This window comes from Bombus impatiens, unplaced genomic scaffold (genome assembly GCF_000188095.3).
Source record: "Bombus impatiens unplaced genomic scaffold, BIMP_2.2 scf_3474, whole genome shotgun sequence".
Lineage (NCBI taxonomy): Eukaryota > Metazoa > Arthropoda > Insecta > Hymenoptera > Apidae > Bombus > Bombus impatiens.
In genome coordinates, this window is record NT_179893.1 from 1,454,126 (window position 1) to 1,476,722 (window position 22,597).

A 22,597-nucleotide genomic window follows, 5' to 3' on the forward strand; every position below is an offset into this window, starting at 1 on the left:
CAACGCCAATTTCCCTTACTTTCTGAACGAAGGCTTTTCTCGACGAATCCGATGATCTCGTGTCCTTAGACACACCCCATTATAGTTTTCCTCTGTGGCATCATTGGGACGGGAAAGGCATTCTCGTTCGTGATCTCACTGATGAAAGGAGTAACTCTTTACGACCAGTGAACATTACGCATCCGACTTAGATTTTGTGAGTACGTTCATCTATCATCCCGTCGACCGCGGATTCGTTATTGAACCTAGGATCATTGTCATTAGTTTCTCGAGTACCTAACTACCACGGTTACTTGTCCGGCTCTATAATAATCGTATTTGCACTAGTCAATGTCTTCTCTATTGCATAACGACAACGTGTAACCCAAACGAAGATTCGTTTCACGCCCCTAACCCTAATTCTAATGTAAACCCGACATATATATATATATAAGTTATCTAAGGTATATCTAAAATACTGCATAAGTTATATATTACATATATACATATATTATAGCGAATAACTAACGCTCATTTAAATACATACGTAGTTATGAATGAAATTATAAAACAAGGAGTGAGAGTAAATGTGAAAACACGAAAGCATAGAGAACAATGCTCGAGTCTAGAATATAAAATACAGAGAATGATGTGCGTCTTTGAACGTTGATCGGACTATATCGTTACTTGCAGATCCACCCAGCGTCCATCCGATACCAGAATCTGGCAAGCTGGAAGTGAATTTAGGAGAGGAAGTGGACATGGCCTGTGTGGCAAAGGGTGTTCCAGTTCCAATCATATCTTGGAGGAACAAGGTAAACAATATCTTTTCGAATCACAAAAATAAAAAACGAGATATCTTCCGATAGACACAATTGCCACGAATATTAAGCATAAAAAATAATGAAAATATTTATCTATTGACAGGACGGGGAAATACCATTTTTATATGATAGATCACGTCTGCGATTCCACGCTGAAAGCCCCAGCGACGCTGGACGGTACACTTGCGTGGCAAATAACGACGTTGGTGAACCTGCCATGGCCACTATAGATCTATACATTAGATGTAGGTACCGCTTTATCAAATTCGAGTAATTTTCTTCGACCACGTCACAACAGTTTATAAATAGCATTCGATTATGATTGCGCGGATGTAACTCAAATTCGTGGCCCGCCTACGTTCGAGTTAATTGACTTTATGTACGCCTATATGCACAGAAGTAACGGCGTACACCATTCTGCATACGTTGTTAAACGGCCGTAATTATATTAGGAAATTGCATTCCTCTCTTTAGTATTCCAATCAAACGCCGGCACGATCTAATTGTAATCCCGCGATGCATGTATGCGTTAAATCGTTTATGCGCAGTAATCGTCCTACGTGACAATCATAATTGTAATCGAAAATCATAGTGCGTCGTTTCGTGCATATTTTGCTTCCAATAAAACGTACAGGTTACTTTGATAAACGTTCAACCTATAATTAAATGATTCATCGGGTTAAATGATTTGATAACTAGAAGCGACGATAACTAAAAGGGCCGCTGATGTAAGCACCGATGTCAGTGAACTGTTTCAGAAAAGCTAGTGTTTTGTATACGTACATTTCCTATTCCGAGAATTTGCTGGCAAGAATTATTATTAGATAGAGATGTTCAATGAACTTCTTACGAAATATTTAATTCTTCAAACTATGTCTCTTTCGTACAATGTTCGATATCGTCCGAATATCAGAGAAAATACAATACGCCCGTTTTTGTTGATTTTGCGACTTTTATGTCGCTGAATGAAAAGATTAAAGCTGAGCTGGAAAGAACTATTCCAAAATAATTGAGATAATTGAAAAGAGCATAACCCGATAAATTGGGAGATATGTGTCTTTTGAAAAGAAATGTTTTATAAGGAACGAATTGTATTAGATCGATCGTTATGTTAGATTAACTTAATTAATATTAGTCTGCATAACTAATGATATTCGCATGCTTCGAATGTTTTCAAAAGAGCAACGAAAACACATATTTAATACTAAAACCAAATATAAAGACGGTTTTAATATAGAATTGGTTGAGCATGTATCGAATAAGTTTATTTAATTTTAATTGACTAAAAGGGAGGAAATGTGACTTATATTTTCCATCTGTGGCGTTCGTTGATTAGAAAGTATAACAAAATTTTTTTATCTGTTTCAATGCATCTGATGTTGCGATCGAAAACAACGCAGACAAACCCAGGATCGAGATGACGAAAACATGGATGCACGCACCCGCTGGGATAAGAGTGCAGCTACATTGCGGGGTGACTGCCTGGCCGGAGGCAACGGTGAGCAGTTTTGCGAGACTGCAAACGATATAATTACAACGCTAGTAATTAACAGCCCGTGCAACAATGGGTGTAGCTCGGAGTCAAGCCCGTTTTCACCTTGGCTGGGAATATCTTCGTTATCGGACGTTTAATTACTTCCCAGTTCCGCGCTTGCATTTGTTTTGACTAGATGCCATTGTCGATAAAGAAAAAAGAATCTGTATTCTTCGTTTAACTTTCATCTCGATGTCATCGCTTAACGAGTCTTTTCTCGATATTTAGAAAGAAATCTAGCGCGAGAAGTAATGGTTAGAAATATATAATTCGCACGACAAATACATAAACCTTCGACTGACTCTGGCTGTAGAGCAATTTCTTTGAACCTATCCCTTGAAGTTAATAACGCGTGACGAATCGATTGACGGGAAACGTGACTCGCGATACTTCTTCTTGCAGAGAAAAAAAAATAGCTACTACGGTTAAATTCTTTGCTGACGCGGCATTTCGTCCACACTTGTCTCGAACGGAAAAGATCGCCGTGGTGCATTCTGGCGAACGATTTTCTCAGTTACATCATCATACTCTCGATAAATCTACTTGAACCGATGGAAAAAGTTTAATGACATTGATGATTTAACAAAAAGATATAATTTTTTTTTCTTTTTATGTCATCGGATCTATAAATCCGATCTACAGGTGGAATGGTATTTCAACAATAGAAGTGTGAAATATTCATCGAGGATAGTGAAGCACAACGCAGGCAGTGATCACAGTTTAGTGATAAGAAACGTTAGGACGACGGATTATGGTTTCTACCTCTGCAGAGCTTCTAATTCCTTGGGAATTACCGAGGCAGCGGTCGAATTATCGGGTGTCGCGAATCCGCCCGTCTTTAAAAAGACTTCGCACAGCCTCTCTAAGACCTCGTACAATTTCGTCTGGGAGGTTCACAGTTACAGTCCAATAGTTCAGTACGAATTCAGATTTCGTAAATACGTGGTAAGATTCAATGCTTTCAATACTGGTTAATTTATAATTAATATAGGTATATTTTATCTATCAGCTTGTATTCTATCATATCATTGTATTATTTGTACCGTCGTGAATTTTTCAATGTTTAGAACGGCGTTCCTGGTCAATGGTGTAAATTGTACATACCCAGCGGCAACGATGGAAACAGTTTCATACACACATACTCGTTCAAATTGACGGGATTGCAAGAAGCATCGCATTATGAGGCGCTTGTTTTATCGAAAAATCGTTATGGCTGGAGTAAGTCATCGGAAATAATACGATTCGCAACGGAAGGTGCTCGTAAGTACTACAAATAATTTCTTTCTTGACATAAAAATCATTTCATTTCATTTACGTGATTTCATTAATCTGTATAATTTCTTTTTTCAGTGGACAAAGATAATTACATAACGAACGCGATACAAGAGGATAAAATCGCACCAGGTAACTTTATATTTCATGTTAGTTATTTAGAATAATTATAATTGAAGATACTATAATAAAATATCGTACGTGAAAAATCATTTCTTTCCGTAGCTGTACAACTTGCATCGATGTCCCAACATCCCCCTCTGGATACTGATAACGGCGAATCCTCTGTTACACAAGCAAAAGCAATGACAAATATAATAATGATATTTATATTATATGTTTTCAACATTAATTTTTGTAAGTTGTAAGATACTTGTATAAATTACTAACGTCGCATTGAATTAGGTTTTATTGATTAATGAAGTAGAAACAGAAGAAAGAAAGATTAGTTCTGTCCTATATTAGGATAAAATTTCACGAACATTAAGCTGTTTGAACTTTAAGATTGTAAATAGATTTAACTTACACGTTTAATGATAATCATACATATACATATGTTTTGACTACAGGGAAAATGTTTATTTGTGAAGAAGAGAAACTTTTTAAATAGATTATAAAACTATGTGTAAAATAAGTCATTAAAAATATAATTCGTTGTGATTTACTTTCGAAAAATATTAATCAAACAGTCTTGTAGTCAATTCTTTTCATATCATGACTACGTAATTGTAAATATATACAATATACGAAGTAGACATGACATTATATGGGATATTGACTAAGGACGCAGACGAAACATTGGGCTATGTCCGTACCTTGCCTGTAATAATGGCATCGACCAAATACAGGAATCATATGACAACATTATCTAAATACAGGATAGACCCGCTATTATATGAGATTTCGTGCCTCACGTTCTAAAATACTGGTCTTGAAACAAAATCTGAGTGTTTCTATCAAACTAAAACTCTTGTAAAAGAATTGCTAAATATCTGTAATTAATACAAATTGAAATATTATATAAATTTTGTTCAACTTTATGTTTGGCTATTATAATAGAATTATTTTTATCAGCAACTGGCCTTTAATATAAAATAGTACCATAGGAGTGCAAATTTAATTTTACTTGATAAGAAATATAAAAATTATAAAAATAATTATTATAATAAATCGTTGATGGCGTCAATTTACAATAAAGATTTTAAAATTATTAAATTTTATTTTATTATAAAGGAAACATCACATTTCATAACATCGATAAAAATTGTCACCTTTCGAAAGTTAGGAAAAAATCACCTTGTAATAGGTAAAAACATAGACGAGTTATGCTGGTAAATTGGCCCTGAACTAATAGATACAACTCTAAATTCCTAGATAAACTCCTAGGGTAAAAATTAAAAAAAAGCGAAGTACACGAGCTCAGTTTTGCTTCAACTCCTGTATCGTGATAATTAAAAAAAGGCAAAAGCCTACAAAAAAAGTATAAACTTGCACTTATTGACAATTTAATTATTAATTTATAACATCTAAAATTTATTGTAGTGCAATATAAAAATCATTTTTCATGTCGTCGGCAAAAATCATTAACATTTGATCAATTTTGTGTAAGGAGCTGCTGAAAATGGCTATGTCCCATCTCTTATTTGCTCATCTTGGAATGATAAATTGAACATAATAAGAATACGTATTCTCAATTGAAATTTCTAGAAAATCAGTTCTTCAAAATATTCAAATACAAATATTATATTAAGTTTTCCTATTTAATTAAAAAATTAAAAATTAAGAAAGGATTAAAGAATATTTTATAAAACAACAGTAGAACGTATCGACTTAGACCAAGTTGAAGTAACAGACTTCCTTTCGAGAATTTAACAAATATAGATCTTTCTATAGGTATATATACGGTGCATACGATTCTGCTATAATGTATTATCTTTATCGCTTCCGATGATTGAGTTCAATATATCTAATTTCTACCTTCGCTGTAACAAATCGCAGAGGGCGTAAGAAACACTCTGATTTTTTTTAGGTCGGTATTTCAGAATCTGAGAGTTTCTGTTGTTACAATTAATCAATACGTATATCAATTCTGATTACTAATTATATCGAAAATAATTAACTGCCACTAGATTTAATTATCATTCCTACCATATCAATAACGATGATCTCATATTTTATTCTGAACCGATAATGTCGTATCTGACATGAAAATGGTAACCTGGGCTACGTAGTCCCCGGATCGCGGAACACAAATTTATATTGTATGTTAGGTCTATCTTATACCTTGTTTGTGGTAATAACTTTGTGATTTTGTTATCATTAATTGCACAAATTTCGCAAAAACAAAAGAAAGATGTCACTTCTTAAGTTTAACAGGAATTTATTTGCTATTCTTAAAGTCCAAAGATGTCATGTCCACAGTATGTTGCAAATATGTAATGATAATTCTGAAACTATTGTTGGAAAACATGTAAAAGTACAGGTTAGCTGTATCTTATAGTTTTTTAATATTTTGATATTTAATTGCGGATTCATTCATGTTCTTTCTTTGTATTGAATATTATAAATATTTTTTTATATAGTGTTGATTATTAATATCTCTTGTTATTTGTGATATTAACCTTTGAAACAATTTATTAAAAATAGGGTTGGGTTTATGCACTGAGAAAGATGAAAAATAGTATTTTTATTGATATTATGGATGGATCAACTCCTAATATGTTCCAACTTGTTGTATCAAAATCAAATAAACCAGACAAATTAAGCTTTGGAAGTAGTATTAAGGCAGAAGGAAAATTAGCCTTAAATCCAAATGGTAAAGTTGAACTACATACAGATAATATCGTTGTAATTGGTATGTGTGATGTTATGGATGGATATCCTTTTGCTCCAAGAAAACTGTATCATATGGATTATGTTAGACAGTTTCTTCATTTAAGACCAAGAATTAGAACATTTTCATCTTTATTAAGGATACGTGATATGACATCTGCAACTATTGAAAATTATTTGAGGAGTAAAGGTTATATTCATATACATACACCAATTTTAACTTCAAATGACTGTGAAGGAGCTGGTAAATTATTTTTAGTTAAGCCAGATTGTAAAGATCTATTAAAATCAATGAAAAGGGAAGGTATAGAGGAAGAAGAATCCTTTTTTAATACTAAATCTTTTTTAACAGTATCAGGACAATTACATTTAGAAGCTGCTGCCAGGTGAATAGATTATAGGATTTTATGAATAATATTTAAGCAAAGAAAAATTATATACCTAAAGTATGCATAAAACATTTTAGAACATTTACAAAAGTGTATACCTTTGGACCAGTATTCAGAGCTGAAAATTGTAAAGCAAGATTACATTTAGCTGAATTTTATATGTTAGAAACTGAATTAGCATTTATTAATAGTATTGATAATATAATGATTGAAGTTGAATCATTAATAAAATATGTGGTTAAAGATATACTTGTAAAATGTGCTTCAGATATACATGCAATAGGTGGTTGTGAGGTACAGTGGTTGGATAAAAAATTTGCATGTATAACGTATGATGAAGCAATTAATATTTTACAAAATAATACAAGTTGCTTAGAGATTCCTATTAAATACGGAGCAAACCTATCTAAAGAGCATGAATTGTTTCTAGTGAAACATAACGATAATATTCCCATATTTATTACAAATTGGCCAAAAGAAATGAAACCTTTTTATGTGAAAGAATGTAAAGATAATTCTTCAAAGGTGAGTATAGTGAATTTAATAAATTTTGAATTTGATAAATATCTTTTCAAATAATAGTCATTGTAAAGGTATATATGATCCTTTTTTTTAAGGTTGATGCAATAGATCTTTTAGTACCTACTGTAGGGGAGTTAGTAGGAGGCAGTATACGTGAAGATGATTATGAAAAGTTAAAGTTAAAGTTACCCTTAATGTCTAATCTTTCTTGGTACTTAGAACTTCGAAAATATGGTAATGTTCCAACTGGGGGTTTTGGAATGGGGTTTGAAAGATTTTTACAATTTATTTTTAATATACCAAATATTAAGGATACAATCCCTTTCCCAAGGTGGCCCCATAATTGTAGCTTATAAATAGAAATCTCAAGACCTATTGTCTACATGGTTATCCCATAACAAAATATATAAATATACATATAATTATTGTATGCAATTAAAGTATTTAAAAATAAATTTTCTTTTAGGGAAAACGTAAACAAACATTTATATGGAATAATCAGTGTAGAAAACTATTTTAGAAATTTATTAGTTTTTTATTATGCTCTCAACGTCAAATATTACAAAATTATTAGATTAAGTATAAGGAGAAAACAGTAACATCAAATCAGTTTTTTTTTTCTAAAAATAAGATTTATTGAATACCGAAACAGATCTCAACTAAAGAGTAACTTTTTATTAATACTTGTTTATTTCTTCAAATATTTTTATAGTTAAAAATTTAAATTTCTAAAGTTCTTCAGCAATAGCGATTATCATAAGGGATATTTTAGAGAGGTAAATTTAGTAGGATCATAAATAAGCAACCAAAGGACGTCAGACCCCGAATGATTAACAAGATTTTTTTTTTATACAACAAAATAATTCTTCTCTAGTAGTAACTGTTCTTCTTTACCCAATATCGTCGGGATTAATTTTATGTTGGTATTATGTACATTATAATCAACAATTTTATATCACACAATTTGTACACCTAACTAAATTGGGTAATCTTCCATCATTTCTACGGGACCTCGTTTTCGTGCTTTGTAAAATCAAATTGGGGATGATGCTTCTAGAAAACAATATATCGAATACCATTCAAATGTTTTTACAAAGTACAAACGGTATGAAATTCTCAGTTAGTCTTGTGCATATCAGTATTACATTCCTGACACTTCTCTGTCACGAAACACGATTGCACTCGATATTATTGGGAATGCTACTATATCATATCTCGCTTCTAGTTAGACTGTTTCGATTACATTAAATATGTACAGTTTTTGTTCTCTTTTCACCTTAATTAAAATTTAAAAACTAAATACACGCATACACTTATACAATCACACATTATAACACGTACTTTTAGCTTATACGACGTGATATTTGAAAATAGATGTGATTAATTCCTTTTACTACATTAGCAGTTCAAAGAAATGTTCAGATAAAAATTGTGCATGTGAAATGCAAAAAATAGAAAAGTAAAATACAGAAAAATGAATAATACAATAAAAAAGAAAGCAAAAAATTCTGTAATCACACCACATCACGTCGTACAAGCTGCACAAATATGATATACAATGCAACAATACTTAATTTTAAGTAGTGCTAAACATGAATTCATTCTCACACTCTCATACATACATATTTCAAATACATTACATCTACTATTTACATAATTGAGCAGAGTCCTGATAACTCTTGCCCTCTTTCCACAGGAGGTAAATTTGAAAGTTTTCTACCTTGCAAAGTAGGTTTGATAGAAGCAGGCACCAAAGGTTCTATTATTTCTTCAGTAGGTGTCTCAATTATAGGTTTTTCTTTTTCCTTTGAATCTTCTGGCTCTTTATTGATACACAATGGTTTTGTAATATTGATTTTAATTCGAGATGGAGCCGCTGGCATCGCCGCAGGCGTAGAATCCAATTCTACATTCCCGTCTATAGAACTCTTCACAGCTGCGTATGTTGTATCAACCGTTGCAGGTTCAGTTATTATACTTTCTTCAGGATCTATATGTAAAATTATCCCACAAATTTTTAAAAAATTTATTGTATCAAAGTATATATACAGGGTGGTTGGTAACTAGTGGTACAAGCGGAAAGGGAGTGATTCTACGCAAAGAAGTCGAAAATATAGAATAAAAATTTTTTTTAATTTTTTTTTTTTTAATTTTTCCATTGAGACAACGTCCTACAGTGAGATCCGTTATACGTACCGCACGCGCAAGAGCGAAGATTCAAAGTCGATTTTCTCGAAAACAAAACCTCAAATGAAAAATTTTTATTCTATATTTTCGACTTCTTTTTTCGCGTAGAATCACCCCCTTTCCGCTTGTACCACCAGTTACCAACCACCCAGTATATAGCATACAATACGTACCTGGTTCCTGCTCAATAGGTTCTTCTTTAATTTCTATGTTAGTAAAATCGAAATGTTCCACTTCTAATTGTTCCTCAGGTTCGTCAATTGGTTCTTCTTTAATTTTAATATTTTCAAAGGATTTATCCACATTTTCTGTTTCTGGTATTTCTGTTTCGACTGAATCTTCTTTTTCTATACTTTCCATATCAACATCCTCCTTATTACTACATTCTAATTCTTGTTCTTCCATTTTTTCGTTTTGTTCAATATCTGCATTATCTTCAATTATAGTTTCCTCCTCATTAGTCTCCATTTCAGTAGAGTCTTCCGGTACCTTATCTTCTATTATTTCATCCGACGGTTGTACTGTTTCAAATTCAGCTTTTAATGCTTCCATACTTAATTCATCAGTCTTATTTTCTTCAGCGAATGTTTCATCTGAGCTCTCCTTTTTTTCATCCTCCATTTCCTCTATTGTTTCTTCAAGCGCAGATTTTTCCAAAGCTCTCTAATGGCGTAAAGAAAGCAATATATTAATAAATTATACAATATATACAATACAATAAAATATATAATGATACAAATATACAATGGTAAGAACTATAAACGTGCAACAAAATTTTATGTAAATGAACATTTCTTATTACCTTACTTCCTAACATATATATGTGAATTAGAAATTACTTTAAATTAATCATCCAAATTATTTATGTCATAAGATGATGTATGTATTCAATCAAATTTGAATCTTACTAAATAATAAATGTAATCATGACTTTCATTCTTATTTATGCACAAAATGTTAAAAATCAATTCATGACAAAAAGAAATTATATGTTATATACATTTCTATAAAAGGAATCTATAAAATTAAAAAGTTAAATAAAATAAAATATATATTGCAGAGTGTACATTACATCTTTCATTGCCTAATTACTTCCACTATATCTATAAGTGCGGAAACTTTCTGCAAGTGCAATATGAAAATATGGATTATAAAGAAGCACATACCACGAGACTCTTTTCCTATTTTTTGCAAGAATGCAACAAATGAAGAATTCATTAATATATTTATATCGATATTATATTCCGATTGACTGATCGGAAATATGATAAAATGTTAACAGAAAATATAGGAAGATATAAGATAAAACCAACCTTGTAATCATCAAGACACAATGGGTGATAATTCTTTCCTTCAAAGTTAATTGCTGGTCTTAGATGCCACTCTTCCTTTTCTTCATTATAAAATTGTTCAAATGCATCATGGCATACTTGGCATCTAGAATCCTCATCAGTTCCAGTGGGAACACTAGGCTGTGAGGCTTCTTGAGGAGAATCCTCGGCCGTGATACCTTCCGTATCAGCCGTCTGTTTTTCCGTTTCAAACCAACTTTGTACTAAACAATGTAAATAAGATATTAGGTCTCCCATTACAAAATAGATTATAAATAATAAAAATAAAAAATGTTTACCTCTATCTTCTAAATCTTCAATTTCTTCAAACTGTATCCAATCACTAACATCATAATACCAAGGTCGTGAATGAGCCTTCCTTGCAGAATCTCTTTCTCGTCTGTTTTGCCTAAAGTGCCAATCTAAATGATGACTATACCGAGTTGCTAATTCTGGTGCAAATCTGGCACCACAAGAACTACACTGCATGCCACTGTACAATGCTGCCGCAATAGCCGTTTGCTTACTAAAATAAGGAATATTTCCAATTCAAAATTAATGCAAAATACAATAATTAATTTAAAATAGTGTTTTATTAAAATTATACTTACACTTTAAGTGTTTCTGGTTTATCAAATGAAACCGGAATAATTTCTGGTTCCTTCTTTTCTTCCTCTTCTTGTTTCTTTTGTTCGGAAAGATTCGATACAATACCAGTCTCTACTAATCTCTGAAACAGTTCATTCATATTCAGCGGTAATGATAATGGTGGAGCAGTTGTAGGTGGATTTTCAGCTGGTTCAGCTTGATAAGATAATCCAGACGATGGTGCCATTGCAGATGGTAAAGCTGAAGATAACACGTCTAATTGCAAATCTGAAACAAAGCAAATTTTCGCTACAAGTCTAATGCAATATTACACAGAAAAATATACTATATTTCGGTCCACATACTATTTTACATATTACATGATGTGTTGTTACAAATATAATATTTACCCGGTTTAGGAGTAGATCTAAGATCCGAACCATCTTGTGACGTTGATTCATGTTCAACAGCAGAGAACTGCGTTGGTGTAGAAGCTGCATCCACTTTCGGCTTTTGTGTCAATAGAGGCGGGGTAGGTGGTGCTTCGATAGGTTCTTCACCTTTCATACCTGCTATCTTAACATATCCTGGTCGGACACCTCTAGGCAGTACCGAAAATCTTATAAAATGCTTTTTATCCCTAACAATAATTGGTTTAGGCAGTCCACCGAATTCCACTTTAAATGGCCGCCCATTTAAAAGAACTGTTTGTAACGAGTCTATAAATTCAAGTGTATGAGGTTTCCCTTCAATTTCAAATCTGTAAATATTTAAATTTGTAAGTATTGTTTTATACATCCTTAGTCTAAAGTTTGTAATAATATGAACACAACTAACATTTGAGGTTTTGCATCTAAAAATACAGGAACCATATTTCGGGCATTAATAATAAGATTAATTTTGGCAACTACTAAGTCTGTTCTCTTTACAGTACCAATCTTAACAAGGGGTGGAGGTCCTTCCAATTTTACGCTAACCTTTTTACCACCAAGATCTACTGTTATTGGCATACCACCGAAATAACACTCATACCACCTATCATCAATATATAACTCTCTCGTTGGTGCACCTAATTTAATTCTGAAAACATAAACAGGTCGATAATATTTTACATTATATATAAATCTGTTAGTCGAGTGCACGACATTAGGATACATACCTATGAACTTCACCTTCATAAATAAATTCTTTGTAATTATCATTAAATGCACAGGTTATAGTGATTTTATCATCAATTAAAATCCGCCGTATACCATCTTGAAATCCGATTTCTCTTGGATCATCCCAATTCATAAAAACTACTCCAGTTTGACCGTAGTACCTGATTTCACGTGGTATATGCTGTATGTCTATATCTATAGATTTCATAGTATCTCTTGCAATTTCATCTAATAATTTTGAGTCTGGTGGCGGTAATTCACGACTATGAGGATTTGGATTCTTTATCATCGTTGTAGTATAATTTTGATCGCCATCTTCGATATCATACTTCGAAGACGAACTTGGCGATACATTCCTTGAAGCATTCAATGATGACATATTTGTATTTGATATAAGACTTGTCATTGGTCCATTGTTTATCATCATTCCAGGTCCGTTCATTCCCGGTAATGATATAGGTGGATTAGGCATGCCCATTGGCCCAATTGGACCATTAGGTAATAAATTTGACATGAGCGGACCATTAGGTCCCATAGGTCCCATCATTCCAGGTCCTAATCGTGGATTTGGACCAATAGAATGATTGAAGCCACCGTGATATTGATAGTCGGGTCGCATTGGTCCGAAGTGTCTTGGATTTTGCCATGGACCAACTGGTCTAAAATCTGAATTAAAATGTCCTTGTGGTCCACCGTAAGGAGGTCCTGGCGGATGAGCCCATGGTCCTGGTTGTTGCCATGGTTGATTTTGCCATCTAGGGCCGTTTGGATTTCTTGCAATAGGATGATCTTTGTTTCTCATCATTTCCTTATCACCAGAAGGACTAAATGTAGAAGTACGCTCACCTGGACCCGCTATATCCAAATTTACACCCTTTTCCCATACAATAGAACCTACTTCTTTTTCCTTTCGTTGTGCAGCTCTTAATTTCCGATCTTCGCTCATATGTAAAACTTCTTGAATGAGAGTATTGTATTGAGTTTTAGTAATGGATCCTTGATTCAATTGTTCTGCAGCTTGTTTCATTATTATTTCTATATTTCTGTCTTCATTCTTTTCAGGTTTATCATTTTCTCGACCTCTTCGACCTGATCTGTTATCTTGATCTTCGTTCGATAATGTTCTTCTTCTTTCTTTAGGATCATCCGGAAGTTTGTTGTAAAGCCTCAGTCTACCCAATCTATCTCTGTTACGATCTCTAGCATCACGCTTATCATCAGTATTATTAGCTTGCTTTTCTCTGTCATTCTTTGATGGTGTCTTTAGTTTTGCCCACCCATCTTTGCCATCTTCACCAGATATTACGGGTGGGGGCGGTGTAGGTGGTCGTCCAGCTTTGGGATGAGTTAATGTTCGCAGATCAACGTCTTCATTTCCAAATAATCTATAAAATTAGAAGAGTTACATTAACTGTGCACTATATATTTTGTATAGCCAAGGAAGAAAGAAATAAAAATACATACGCATCGAACTTTTCAGCTTTTGTTTTCTTTACTAATGTAGATTCCATGTGTTCTGCAGTTTGTCTTTTGTTAGTATTAACTGCTGGTGGTAATACACGCAAATCTAAGTCCTCTTCTGAAAAAGATTTCGAAGCAAAGTGAAATAACTCGTATATTATACAAGAATTATATGCGTATTTAATTTTACCAACATATAGGATCATTGCATCCTCTTTTGCATGCTAGTTTTATATCTTGAGAAATAAAAAATGTTTGTTCGAAACAGAGAAATAAAGAATATATTATTCATGAATAAAATATATTTTAATGTTTCGCCTTTGAAGATTTAAAGTAATATTACAGCTGAAATTGTTCTGACGCAAATCTTTAGAGCTAGGGACATCATTATAACCACATATCATAAAAAATTAACTCACCATTAAATAATGCAAAGTATATGATGCATGTGTGTTTATAAATAATTTATATTTATGTTGAAAAACGTAAAATATTAACTCACTCTTTTCTAATACAGAAGCGGCTGCACCTGGAAGAGGTAGTGTCGCTCTCAAGTCTTCATCTTTGCTGGATGATTCCAAAGTTGGTTCCACAGCAGTTTGAACGTTTCCAGCATTTGCTGGAGAGCGCTCGGGACTAAGACTGCCATCCTTATTACGTCTTACGTAATTTCTTTGTCTAGCATTCGGTCTGATTTCTTTAAATGTAGGTGGATGAGGAGGAGAGACTATCAATGAACCAGATTGCTCCTCCTCAGTAACACCACTAGAATTGCTTAGACTTAAATTGGATTTTGCATCATTGCGCCTAGGAATTCTATATGGAGGGCTTGGACTGCGTTTTCTCGATTTTGTATTCTTTTTTCGATTTTTAGAGTTTTGGAAGGATTGGGGAGAGGTACGCGAGGATGGTGAACTGTCTCCACTATCTTTTTCACGAGATTTGGACCTAACAGGACTGGCATCTCTGTCGACTTTCGGTATTTTACACGGAGATGTTTGAGGTTGTTTAGATCGCGATTTGTTACCTAGTTTTCTATGCGAGGATTTTGAGGAAGCAGACTTGTCGATTGCCGAAGATGAAGAAGTTCGAGAATTCGAACTCTTCGAGTCTTTCGACTTGGAATCGTTATTTCCACCTCCTCTATTACTCGCAGATAAAGAACTATTGCTACCCATAGATAAACTTTGAGAACCTTTGGAATTATTACTGTTTAGGTTACCACTACTATTACTAGACAATCGAGGGTCTTTCTTTTGACTTGTTCGATGCGACACAGCATCTTTATTTGCGTTACCACTGAAATTTTTATTGTTATTATTATTGTTGAGGTTCGTATTAGCATTATTGTTATTACTAGCGTTTAACGTCGCAGTATCGGAGCCGGCAAGATTTGTCGGAGACTTGTTGATAGTGCTAGTCACAGCCTGTTTCGAAAGTAACTGCTGTTTTAATTGATCTGAAAGTACAGTGTTTGTATGTGCCGCTAACTGCGCTTGGCCTTCACCCCGCGAATCCTTCTGAGTTGGTGTACTTATTCGCTGACGAGGATCCACGCTTGAAACTGGTACATCTTGAGCCGAGGTAGTTTTTAGTCTTGGATCACGAGATACCGGTTTAGCTGATGCTACTGCTATACTACTAGCTGGTGCAATTCGTGGGCCATTGTTCGTTCCTGCATTTTTCAGAAGCGAAGCGGCTGCTGCTGGAAACTTCAAATAGGAAAACTACTGTTAAAAAATAATACATAACGCAATAATTTTGCTTCATAGCATTTTGTGGCACAATGATGAAAATGTATAATTTAAATAACTACCTGTTTTGCTACTTGCTTTGATGCTTGACTTGGCACAGTGGTTGCAACAGGTTTCCCTTGCGTGACAGTTTCTGTGCTTGGCGTAATATGTGTTGTAACTGCAACCTATTCAAAGAAAAAATAATAAAGTTTGGTTAAAATTAAAAAATGCAGTTAAAAAAAGATTATTTTTTAACTCACCAGTTCAGCTTTTAAATTTCCAGCTTGTTTATCAAGTTGCCGCTGTTGTTGTTCTAAATTAGCTTTAGCTTGAAGTAATTCTAATTCAATCTTTTTTTTCTGTAGTTCTATCAGTTCTCGCTGTTTCTTTAATAATTGCTCTCGCATTGCTGCTTCCGTTGGTGTCACAGGATCACCTGGTGGAAGCTTAACAGGTGCTACAATTGGTTGTGAGACAATAGATGTTGCTGATTGTTGGGGCTAGAAATAAAATTGTATGAATTACATTTCAAGTATGAAAATATATTATCTAATCACATATTCGTTATTTATACATATATTTCAAGCAAATAAGTTTATTAAACTAACCATTGAAAAAAAACGAGGATTAACATGGATAGATCCAGAAGAAACACTAGTAGGAGAGGCAGTGATTGGCCAAGCAGGATCAATACTTTGCACTCGTACATCCAAAGAAAATAATTTCTTTGCTGGAAATACATCATTCCATGTTTGCCTCAATTTCCACATGCTGGCTCTTGTATTTTCATCCACCTAATTATTTATACAAATAATACTGAGTTTTATGTTTCTCCTGTCTTTAGAAAATTTTAAGCTTTACAGTATAGATACACAAAGTACAATGACCTGATATTGACTAAATGATTATCTTATAGATCTATGTAAGTCTTACAATTGCAATACACTTGTTTTTTTTCAAATATAAATATAGTATAAGACCAAGCAAATTACTTTAAAATAAAACAAGACTATACATATTTTAAACAAAAAAAATAGAAATGATTAATATATATTTTTAGATAATATGCATTTTTCAAATAGTAGTTAGTAAACATACCTTTTCAAACACTCCACAAAATGTATTTACAATATTTTGAGTGAAGAGATTTAAATATGCTCCATTAACATTCTTCACAATCGAATCAATCAAGTAAAGGACAGGTAATTTGATATCACTTCTCACCTAAAAGGACATAATATAATGTATATGTATCTAAATTTATATCAATAAACTTAAGCTATTATTTCACACCATAATATATACACAAAGGTGACATAAATACAATTGAAAAACAAAGAAGAAAAGGTGATTATACAAATTTCATTTATCTTTAATTGTTTTATTTACTTTTGTTATATTTTAAATAAACAACGGTATGAAATACAGCTTTGCTAGTTTTAACACTTATAATATATAATTCATAAATATTTAAAAAAATGAGACATGTAAATTTCCAAAACACCAATCTCTTATAGATAGTAAAAAAATAATATTAAATAAACATGTAACAATGTAAACATAATATATTTTATAATATACAAAACAACTTATATACTATTTGAACTAATATATTATAAGAGATAAATAACCTTTTGTAGATGATTCTCAACAGCTTGTACAATTGCTGGTGCATGTTCTATGTTATCTTCAGCCAACATAGTAAGCATATTAATTAATGGTTTACTGTTAATAGTCAAATCAGACAGCGATGAGATATACTCATCCGCTATTTCCTTAGACTTTGTTGATGTCATGATGTTGTGTTGCCAGTTGATAAATGCAACAAATCTTGGTCAAATTGACAGTGGTAATTATACTGTGAAATACAAAGAAACAAGTATTAGGAACAACAACATATTTTTTAATATATGAAGGCAATAACATAAACACATAACTCTTATTGATCTTTTATTAAAATAACATATTTAGTGACAAGAATTTATTAATTCTTTATTATGCAACTTTAATAATTGTTTTAAAATATTCATAATGTGCAATATATCATACAAAAGTTTGCTAAATTTAAAAAATATTTTATAAAAAGAACTAAATATAAAAACTACAAAATTATAGAAACATTAATATATCCATACATTGAATGGTTACAAATTCACATGTACGCATTCTACAACTTTTGAAAGTAATAACAAATTATTAGCATTATAATTCAATGGACAGTTAAATAATTATTGTTTGTTACATATTTGTGAGATTACAATAAAATTGGAAAATTTTAATATACAAAAAAATATGGAATATTCTAATCAAAATTATTTGTTATATAAATAAGAATGTAGTGCACAACAAAATCTTTATTTGATATTAATTCTTGACTTTTTATGGTTAGACCACTCCATTTTTACTGAATTGCGATATATATAAGACAGAAAAATTGGACATGTATACAATGTCTTAAAATTCAGCTTGTATTAAACAAATTAATATAATCAATCTTAAAGCATTAACCTGAACAAGAATTAATACGTTATGATCTCTATTTATGTAATATTATCTGAAATCTTTTTACAAAAGATTGATAGACGTCATATACACATATCGATTTTTTCACTGTTTTAGTAATTATGCACTTTCCAAAAGTTTTTTTTAACACTACTATTGCAATATCCATGCACGTTCTAGAAGATCAGCACAAATACCTAAGTGTACACGAATAACTAACACGCATCTGGATTTCCTTAACGCCTGACTCGAACAAGCTTGAACGACATTGATACTATAACTTCACGATCTATAATGAGTTTTACCGAGAACACTATAAGCGACACTGGTTAACATTTACCTTTTTAACGCATTTCGAAAAAACTGAAATATCCCGAAACACGATTATTTTGACTTTTCGCGATAATCACGCGGACACTACTGCTACGCCAAACGGGATATCCACGTAAAATGGCTACCATTCCTTTGTACCTTCTAACGGGATTACAAATATATAACGCTCATCGTGATTGGATAAATTTCTTACTCTGTCGGTTGAATTTCTGTAAAGAACCAATCACATATTCCGTTGCAAAATACAACCAGTTTGCTTAGTATACTAGAAGTTCACAATTTTCCGCACGTGTCGCTAGTGTGCAAAATGGAAGCATATAGATGCGTTTTCATTGAGACAATTCTTATGAGTAATTTATATTGAGACAAAACGACAAAATGAAATTACGAAGTCTATTGAAATTTATTTAATGAATTATTAGAAATACTTTAAATGTTTTCTAGAATTTAACTGTTAATTATTTAATTGTAATAGATAAGTAAAATAATTTTTTTATTTCATAAATATATTATCTATAACATTATTACCTATGATATTGCAAATAGCTATTATTAATTATTATTTTTAATTTTACAATTATTTAAATATTATCTATACAATTATAACATACAAAAAACGAAATGGAGTGAAATTATTTAAGAATAAAATAAGAAATGATAGGGAATTTTGAAGTTTATACATATATATGTATGTACAATAGGCAACTTCAAAATTGTATTTTTTCTAAATCATGATAACGTCATAATTGAATGGCGGGGACGAGAGAAAACGTCATTTTGACAGAATGGCAGAAAGTCTGGAAAGTTAGTCACGATTTCTGTTAAATACTTGTTTCTGTGTTTATTTTATCAAAATGAAACATTGTGTATTCGGTAAATCGTAAAAATAGAAAATACCGAATAGTGTCACGAACAGTTTTCATTAAAGTTAATGAAAAAAAGTGAATTTCATTAAAAAGAAGTACATTATAAAATTTCGGTCCATCGTTACAGTGAACGCTTGCGGAAATTGTACGTGTCGTGCTTGCAGATGCTTCGTTAGTTTTGCATAGGGTTTCTGACCGTAATACGGTACGAATGTGATGGAGGATTACAAATTTCTCTTTAAAGTTGTGCTCGTAGGAAATGCGGGTGTCGGCAAGACTTGCCTCGTGCGCAGATTTACCCAGGTATATATGCATACACATTTATATGATTAATTAAATCATATTAGTTATTAACAAAAGCATAAAAAAATTTGTCATAATAAATAAATTCGATTAATTTACATACTTTCTATGTAAGCTGTTCCATCTGTTTTTGTGATATGATAATGCCTTATATGGATGGTCCAGTTAGAAAATAATACTCTAAATATGCATTCTTATTTATTAATATATACATTTGTCTTATAGGGATTATTTCCCCCAGGCCAGGGTGCAACAATAGGTGTTGATTTTATGATTAAGACTGTAGAAGTAGAAAATGAGAAAGTTAAGGTATGCATGTGATGTAATGCATTATGATTCATCCAATATACACAGATATACTTTTTCAAAATAATTTTGTGCTGTGCATACTTAATATTGTTCTTCTTTTAGCTTCAAATCTGGGATACTGCCGGTCAAGAAAGGTTTCGTTCAATAACACAAAGTTATTATAGGTCAGCTCATGCTTTGATTTTGGTTTATGATATTTCCTGTCAACCTACATTTGATTGTTTACCAGATTGGTTAAGAGAAATTGAAGAATATGCAAGTAATAAAGTTCTTAGGATATTAGTAGGTAAATAATATATGTTATTTTTCATCAAATTTCTCTGTTTAAGGCTTTATTCTGAAGAAAATAGAGTTTGAACATGTTTAGTTAAGAATCAGTCTAGCACACATATATGATAAATTTTCAAACTTATTTTTCTCTGAAACAAAGCATTTTTAAAAGAGTTTTGTTCTACATTTCTGACTTATTTTCACATATAGAGTAACTTCTTGTCAATTATTTAGTCTTGTCTAGTCCAGAATTACCCATGTTTAAGTAATCATAATAAGTATATTATATTGATAAATTTTCAATCTCGACTTTCTTGAAATCTAAACAGAAAATCAAAAAGCTTTATTCTATATTTTCATCCACAAGGAATCATATTGTGTCTATTTTTACACATTATTTAGCCAGACTCTGTATATTATATATATTTAATTATTTCTTTAGGTAATAAAATTGATCGAGAAGACAGAGAAATACCAACACATGTAGGAGAAGATTTTGCACAAAGACATGGGATGTACTTTTTAGAAACTTCTGCTAAAGAAGCAGAGAATGTAGAACGGCTATTCATGGAAATAGCAGCTGAACTTATGGAGGTAATAAGATGACAAATCTCTTTCATAAATAATTTTTATTTGAAGATTTAACTGTAATCAAATTGATATATTATTGTAGCAAGCACGCAGTAAAGAACTACCTAGATATGAAACAAATGCAACTTCTATAAATGGAAAAACAACATCAATTGGTGATACAAGTAACTGTGGTTGTAGTCGACTTTCTTAACTAGCTTTTATATCTATTATTAAGTCATTCAGAAAATGCATAATTTCAGTTGCTAAATATGTACGTAGAACACTATCATATAATTTTTATAGAGTACAGGGATTGAATGCAATATTAGTCAATCTTCTGCCACTAAATAAAAAAAATTCTAATATTAGAACATCTTTGATATTATATGTTAGCATCTAGTGTTATATCATGCAGATTATATTGACAATTTTGTTGCAAAAAATATATAATATTTAAGATTAAAACGAAGTTTAAATATGTTGATAAATATTTGTTCTCATATGTGTTCTTATAGATATTAACTAAAGTCTTTTTGTTATAATTTTATGATTGCATTATTTGAATAATAAATAAGTTGGACGCCTGTTTTTTGACATTTAATGTTGTGCCCATAAATGGAAGTTTATTATATGTTCTATAATATTCTTATTATGTCAGAAAGTACAAATAAGTATTTCATATTTGGTGACTGAATATGAAGTCATTACAAATATAAGATTTCTACTAAAAAATGTAAGCCTAATATCGTCCAAGATTTTTCCAAATCCGCAGTATACACAAAAATGTTTGCTGCTTTAAAAGTCAAGCGAAACTTAAAATGAAAGCAAAGTTCCATATATGTACTATTTATTATAAATAGTAAAAATTATTATGAATAATTTTTTACTTGATCATTGCTTATTATAATAAGTGTGACTATGATTATGTTAGCAGCATTTACGCAACCAAAGTTTTGTTGTATCTTTTAAGATTTTATTTATAATTCTGGCGGATAATTAATGCTTGTCCCGTCTATGCATTGTTCGACGTTGTATTTTATAGATTTTTATTAGTATTTATGTTATAAATAAGACATTTGTTGTTCGTACTATTATATCAATAACACAATTTTTTAGCACATCACTCTAGTCTTTATACCTTTTTATATTTTAAATACAAAAAATGAATAATAACTTATACCATCTCATGTTTTTTATGATTACATTATTACATAATGGGTCACCTCCACTTTTTATAAGTTTTCATTAAGAAAATTAAATATATGTACATTATGTATTTATTTTCTATATTTCACACAATTTAAAAGTTGAATACTTATAAAATAAAATCATGTATGGATATTCTTCACGAACATATTTGAAATTGTTTATCTGTATTTGTATTGATAGCTGCACATCATATAGTTTGTATTAATATTAGATTACAATGCGTAGGGAAATAATAAAACATTTCATGTAATTTTTCAAAAAGTTTTATTTAGTGTATTTAACTTGTTTCAAATATATAATGACATTGTATATTGTATTACTTAAATTTGTTGTGATTTTTATATAATTATGTTGTTTTAACAGCATAAAGTTTGTAAGTAGATTTTCAAATTACTGTCTACTCGCAACTACTGTGCA

The 22,597-nt window shown here is 31.5% G+C and overlaps 4 protein-coding genes across 6 annotated transcripts in view; 3 read left to right on the forward strand and 1 right to left on the reverse strand.

Annotated features, from left to right (window-relative positions):
• Positions 1-4,177, forward strand: part of LOC100743883 (limbic system-associated membrane protein) — a 9,963-nt gene extending 5,786 nt beyond the window's left edge. Inside the window, exons 4-10 of the mRNA XM_003494666.4 lie at positions 673-794; positions 907-1,048; positions 2,204-2,301; positions 2,980-3,282; positions 3,405-3,597; positions 3,688-3,741; positions 3,835-4,177. Coding sequence (XP_003494714.1) covers positions 673-794; positions 907-1,048; positions 2,204-2,301; positions 2,980-3,282; positions 3,405-3,597; positions 3,688-3,741; positions 3,835-3,977 — 1,055 coding nt within the window. The 3' untranslated portion in view covers positions 3,978-4,177. The remainder of the gene's footprint in view (positions 1-672; positions 795-906; positions 1,049-2,203; positions 2,302-2,979; positions 3,283-3,404; positions 3,598-3,687; positions 3,742-3,834) is intronic.
• A 1,682-nt stretch (positions 4,178-5,859) lies between these two features.
• LOC100744002 (probable asparagine--tRNA ligase, mitochondrial) lies at positions 5,860-8,625 on the forward strand. The gene is made up of 4 exons (XM_003494667.4): positions 5,860-6,091; positions 6,256-6,827; positions 6,908-7,355; positions 7,448-8,625. The coding sequence occupies exons 1-4, from the start codon at positions 5,963-5,965 to the stop codon at positions 7,706-7,708; spliced, it is 1,410 nt and encodes a 469-aa protein (XP_003494715.1). The 5' UTR covers positions 5,860-5,962; the 3' UTR covers positions 7,709-8,625.
• On the reverse strand, positions 8,024-18,803 carry LOC100744116. 3 transcript variants are annotated; one of them, XM_024372109.2, is made up of 17 exons: positions 18,658-18,803; positions 17,447-17,673; positions 16,914-17,039; positions 16,424-16,609; positions 16,076-16,315; positions 15,896-16,000; positions 14,582-15,791; positions 14,083-14,197; positions 12,618-14,003; positions 12,296-12,538; positions 11,869-12,218; positions 11,482-11,746; positions 11,170-11,396; positions 10,853-11,094; positions 10,706-10,720; positions 9,713-10,202; positions 8,024-9,342 (listed from the first exon to the last, which is right to left on the reverse strand). In XM_024372109.2, exons 2-17 carry the CDS (start codon positions 17,609-17,611, stop codon positions 9,002-9,004), a joined length of 5,706 nt encoding a protein of 1,901 aa, XP_024227877.1. In that variant the 5' UTR covers positions 17,612-17,673; positions 18,658-18,803; the 3' UTR covers positions 8,024-9,001. The 3 variants fall into 3 exon arrangements, with proteins under 3 accessions (XP_024227877.1, XP_012248971.1, XP_024227878.1); XM_024372110.1 differs by lacking the exon at positions 18,658-18,803 and adding an exon at positions 18,515-18,651 and having other exon boundaries at positions 9,002-9,342; XM_012393548.3 differs by lacking the exon at positions 10,706-10,720.
• Positions 18,804-19,377: 574 nt separating this feature from the next.
• Positions 19,378-22,158, forward strand: LOC100744234 (ras-related protein Rab-30). Its single transcript, XM_024372119.2, has 5 exons — positions 19,378-19,819; positions 20,045-20,128; positions 20,231-20,414; positions 20,841-20,992; positions 21,072-22,158. Exons 1-5 carry the CDS (start codon positions 19,733-19,735, stop codon positions 21,180-21,182), a joined length of 618 nt encoding a protein of 205 aa, XP_024227887.1. The 5' UTR covers positions 19,378-19,732; the 3' UTR covers positions 21,183-22,158.
• The last annotated feature ends 439 nt before the right edge of the window (positions 22,159-22,597 follow it).

Excerpts from the sequence above, each read along its gene's own strand:
- LOC100744116 (XM_024372109.2), bottom strand. The coding sequence starts at position 17,611 with ATGACATCAACAAAGTCTAAGGAAATAGCGGATGAGTATATCTCATCG. Across the intron at positions 16,610-16,913 it reads TTTGTGGAGTGTTTGAAAAG|GTGGATGAAAATACAAGAGC; the intron begins GTATGTTTACTA and ends ATAAATAATTAG. Across the intron at positions 16,316-16,423 it reads ATCCTCGTTTTTTTTCAATG|CCCCAACAATCAGCAACATC; the intron begins GTTAGTTTAATA and ends TTTTATTTCTAG.
- LOC100744002 (XM_003494667.4), top strand. The coding sequence starts at position 5,963 with ATGTCACTTCTTAAGTTTAACAGGAATTTATTTGCTATTCTTAAAGTC. Across the intron at positions 6,828-6,907 it reads CATTTAGAAGCTGCTGCCAG|AACATTTACAAAAGTGTATA; the intron begins GTGAATAGATTA and ends AAAACATTTTAG. Across the intron at positions 7,356-7,447 it reads GTAAAGATAATTCTTCAAAG|GTTGATGCAATAGATCTTTT; the intron begins GTGAGTATAGTG and ends CTTTTTTTTAAG.
- LOC100744234 (XM_024372119.2), top strand. The coding sequence starts at position 19,733 with ATGGAGGATTACAAATTTCTCTTTAAAGTTGTGCTCGTAGGAAATGCG. Across the intron at positions 19,820-20,044 it reads TCGTGCGCAGATTTACCCAG|GGATTATTTCCCCCAGGCCA; the intron begins GTATATATGCAT and ends TTTGTCTTATAG. Across the intron at positions 20,415-20,840 it reads AGTTCTTAGGATATTAGTAG|GTAATAAAATTGATCGAGAA; the intron begins GTAAATAATATA and ends TTATTTCTTTAG.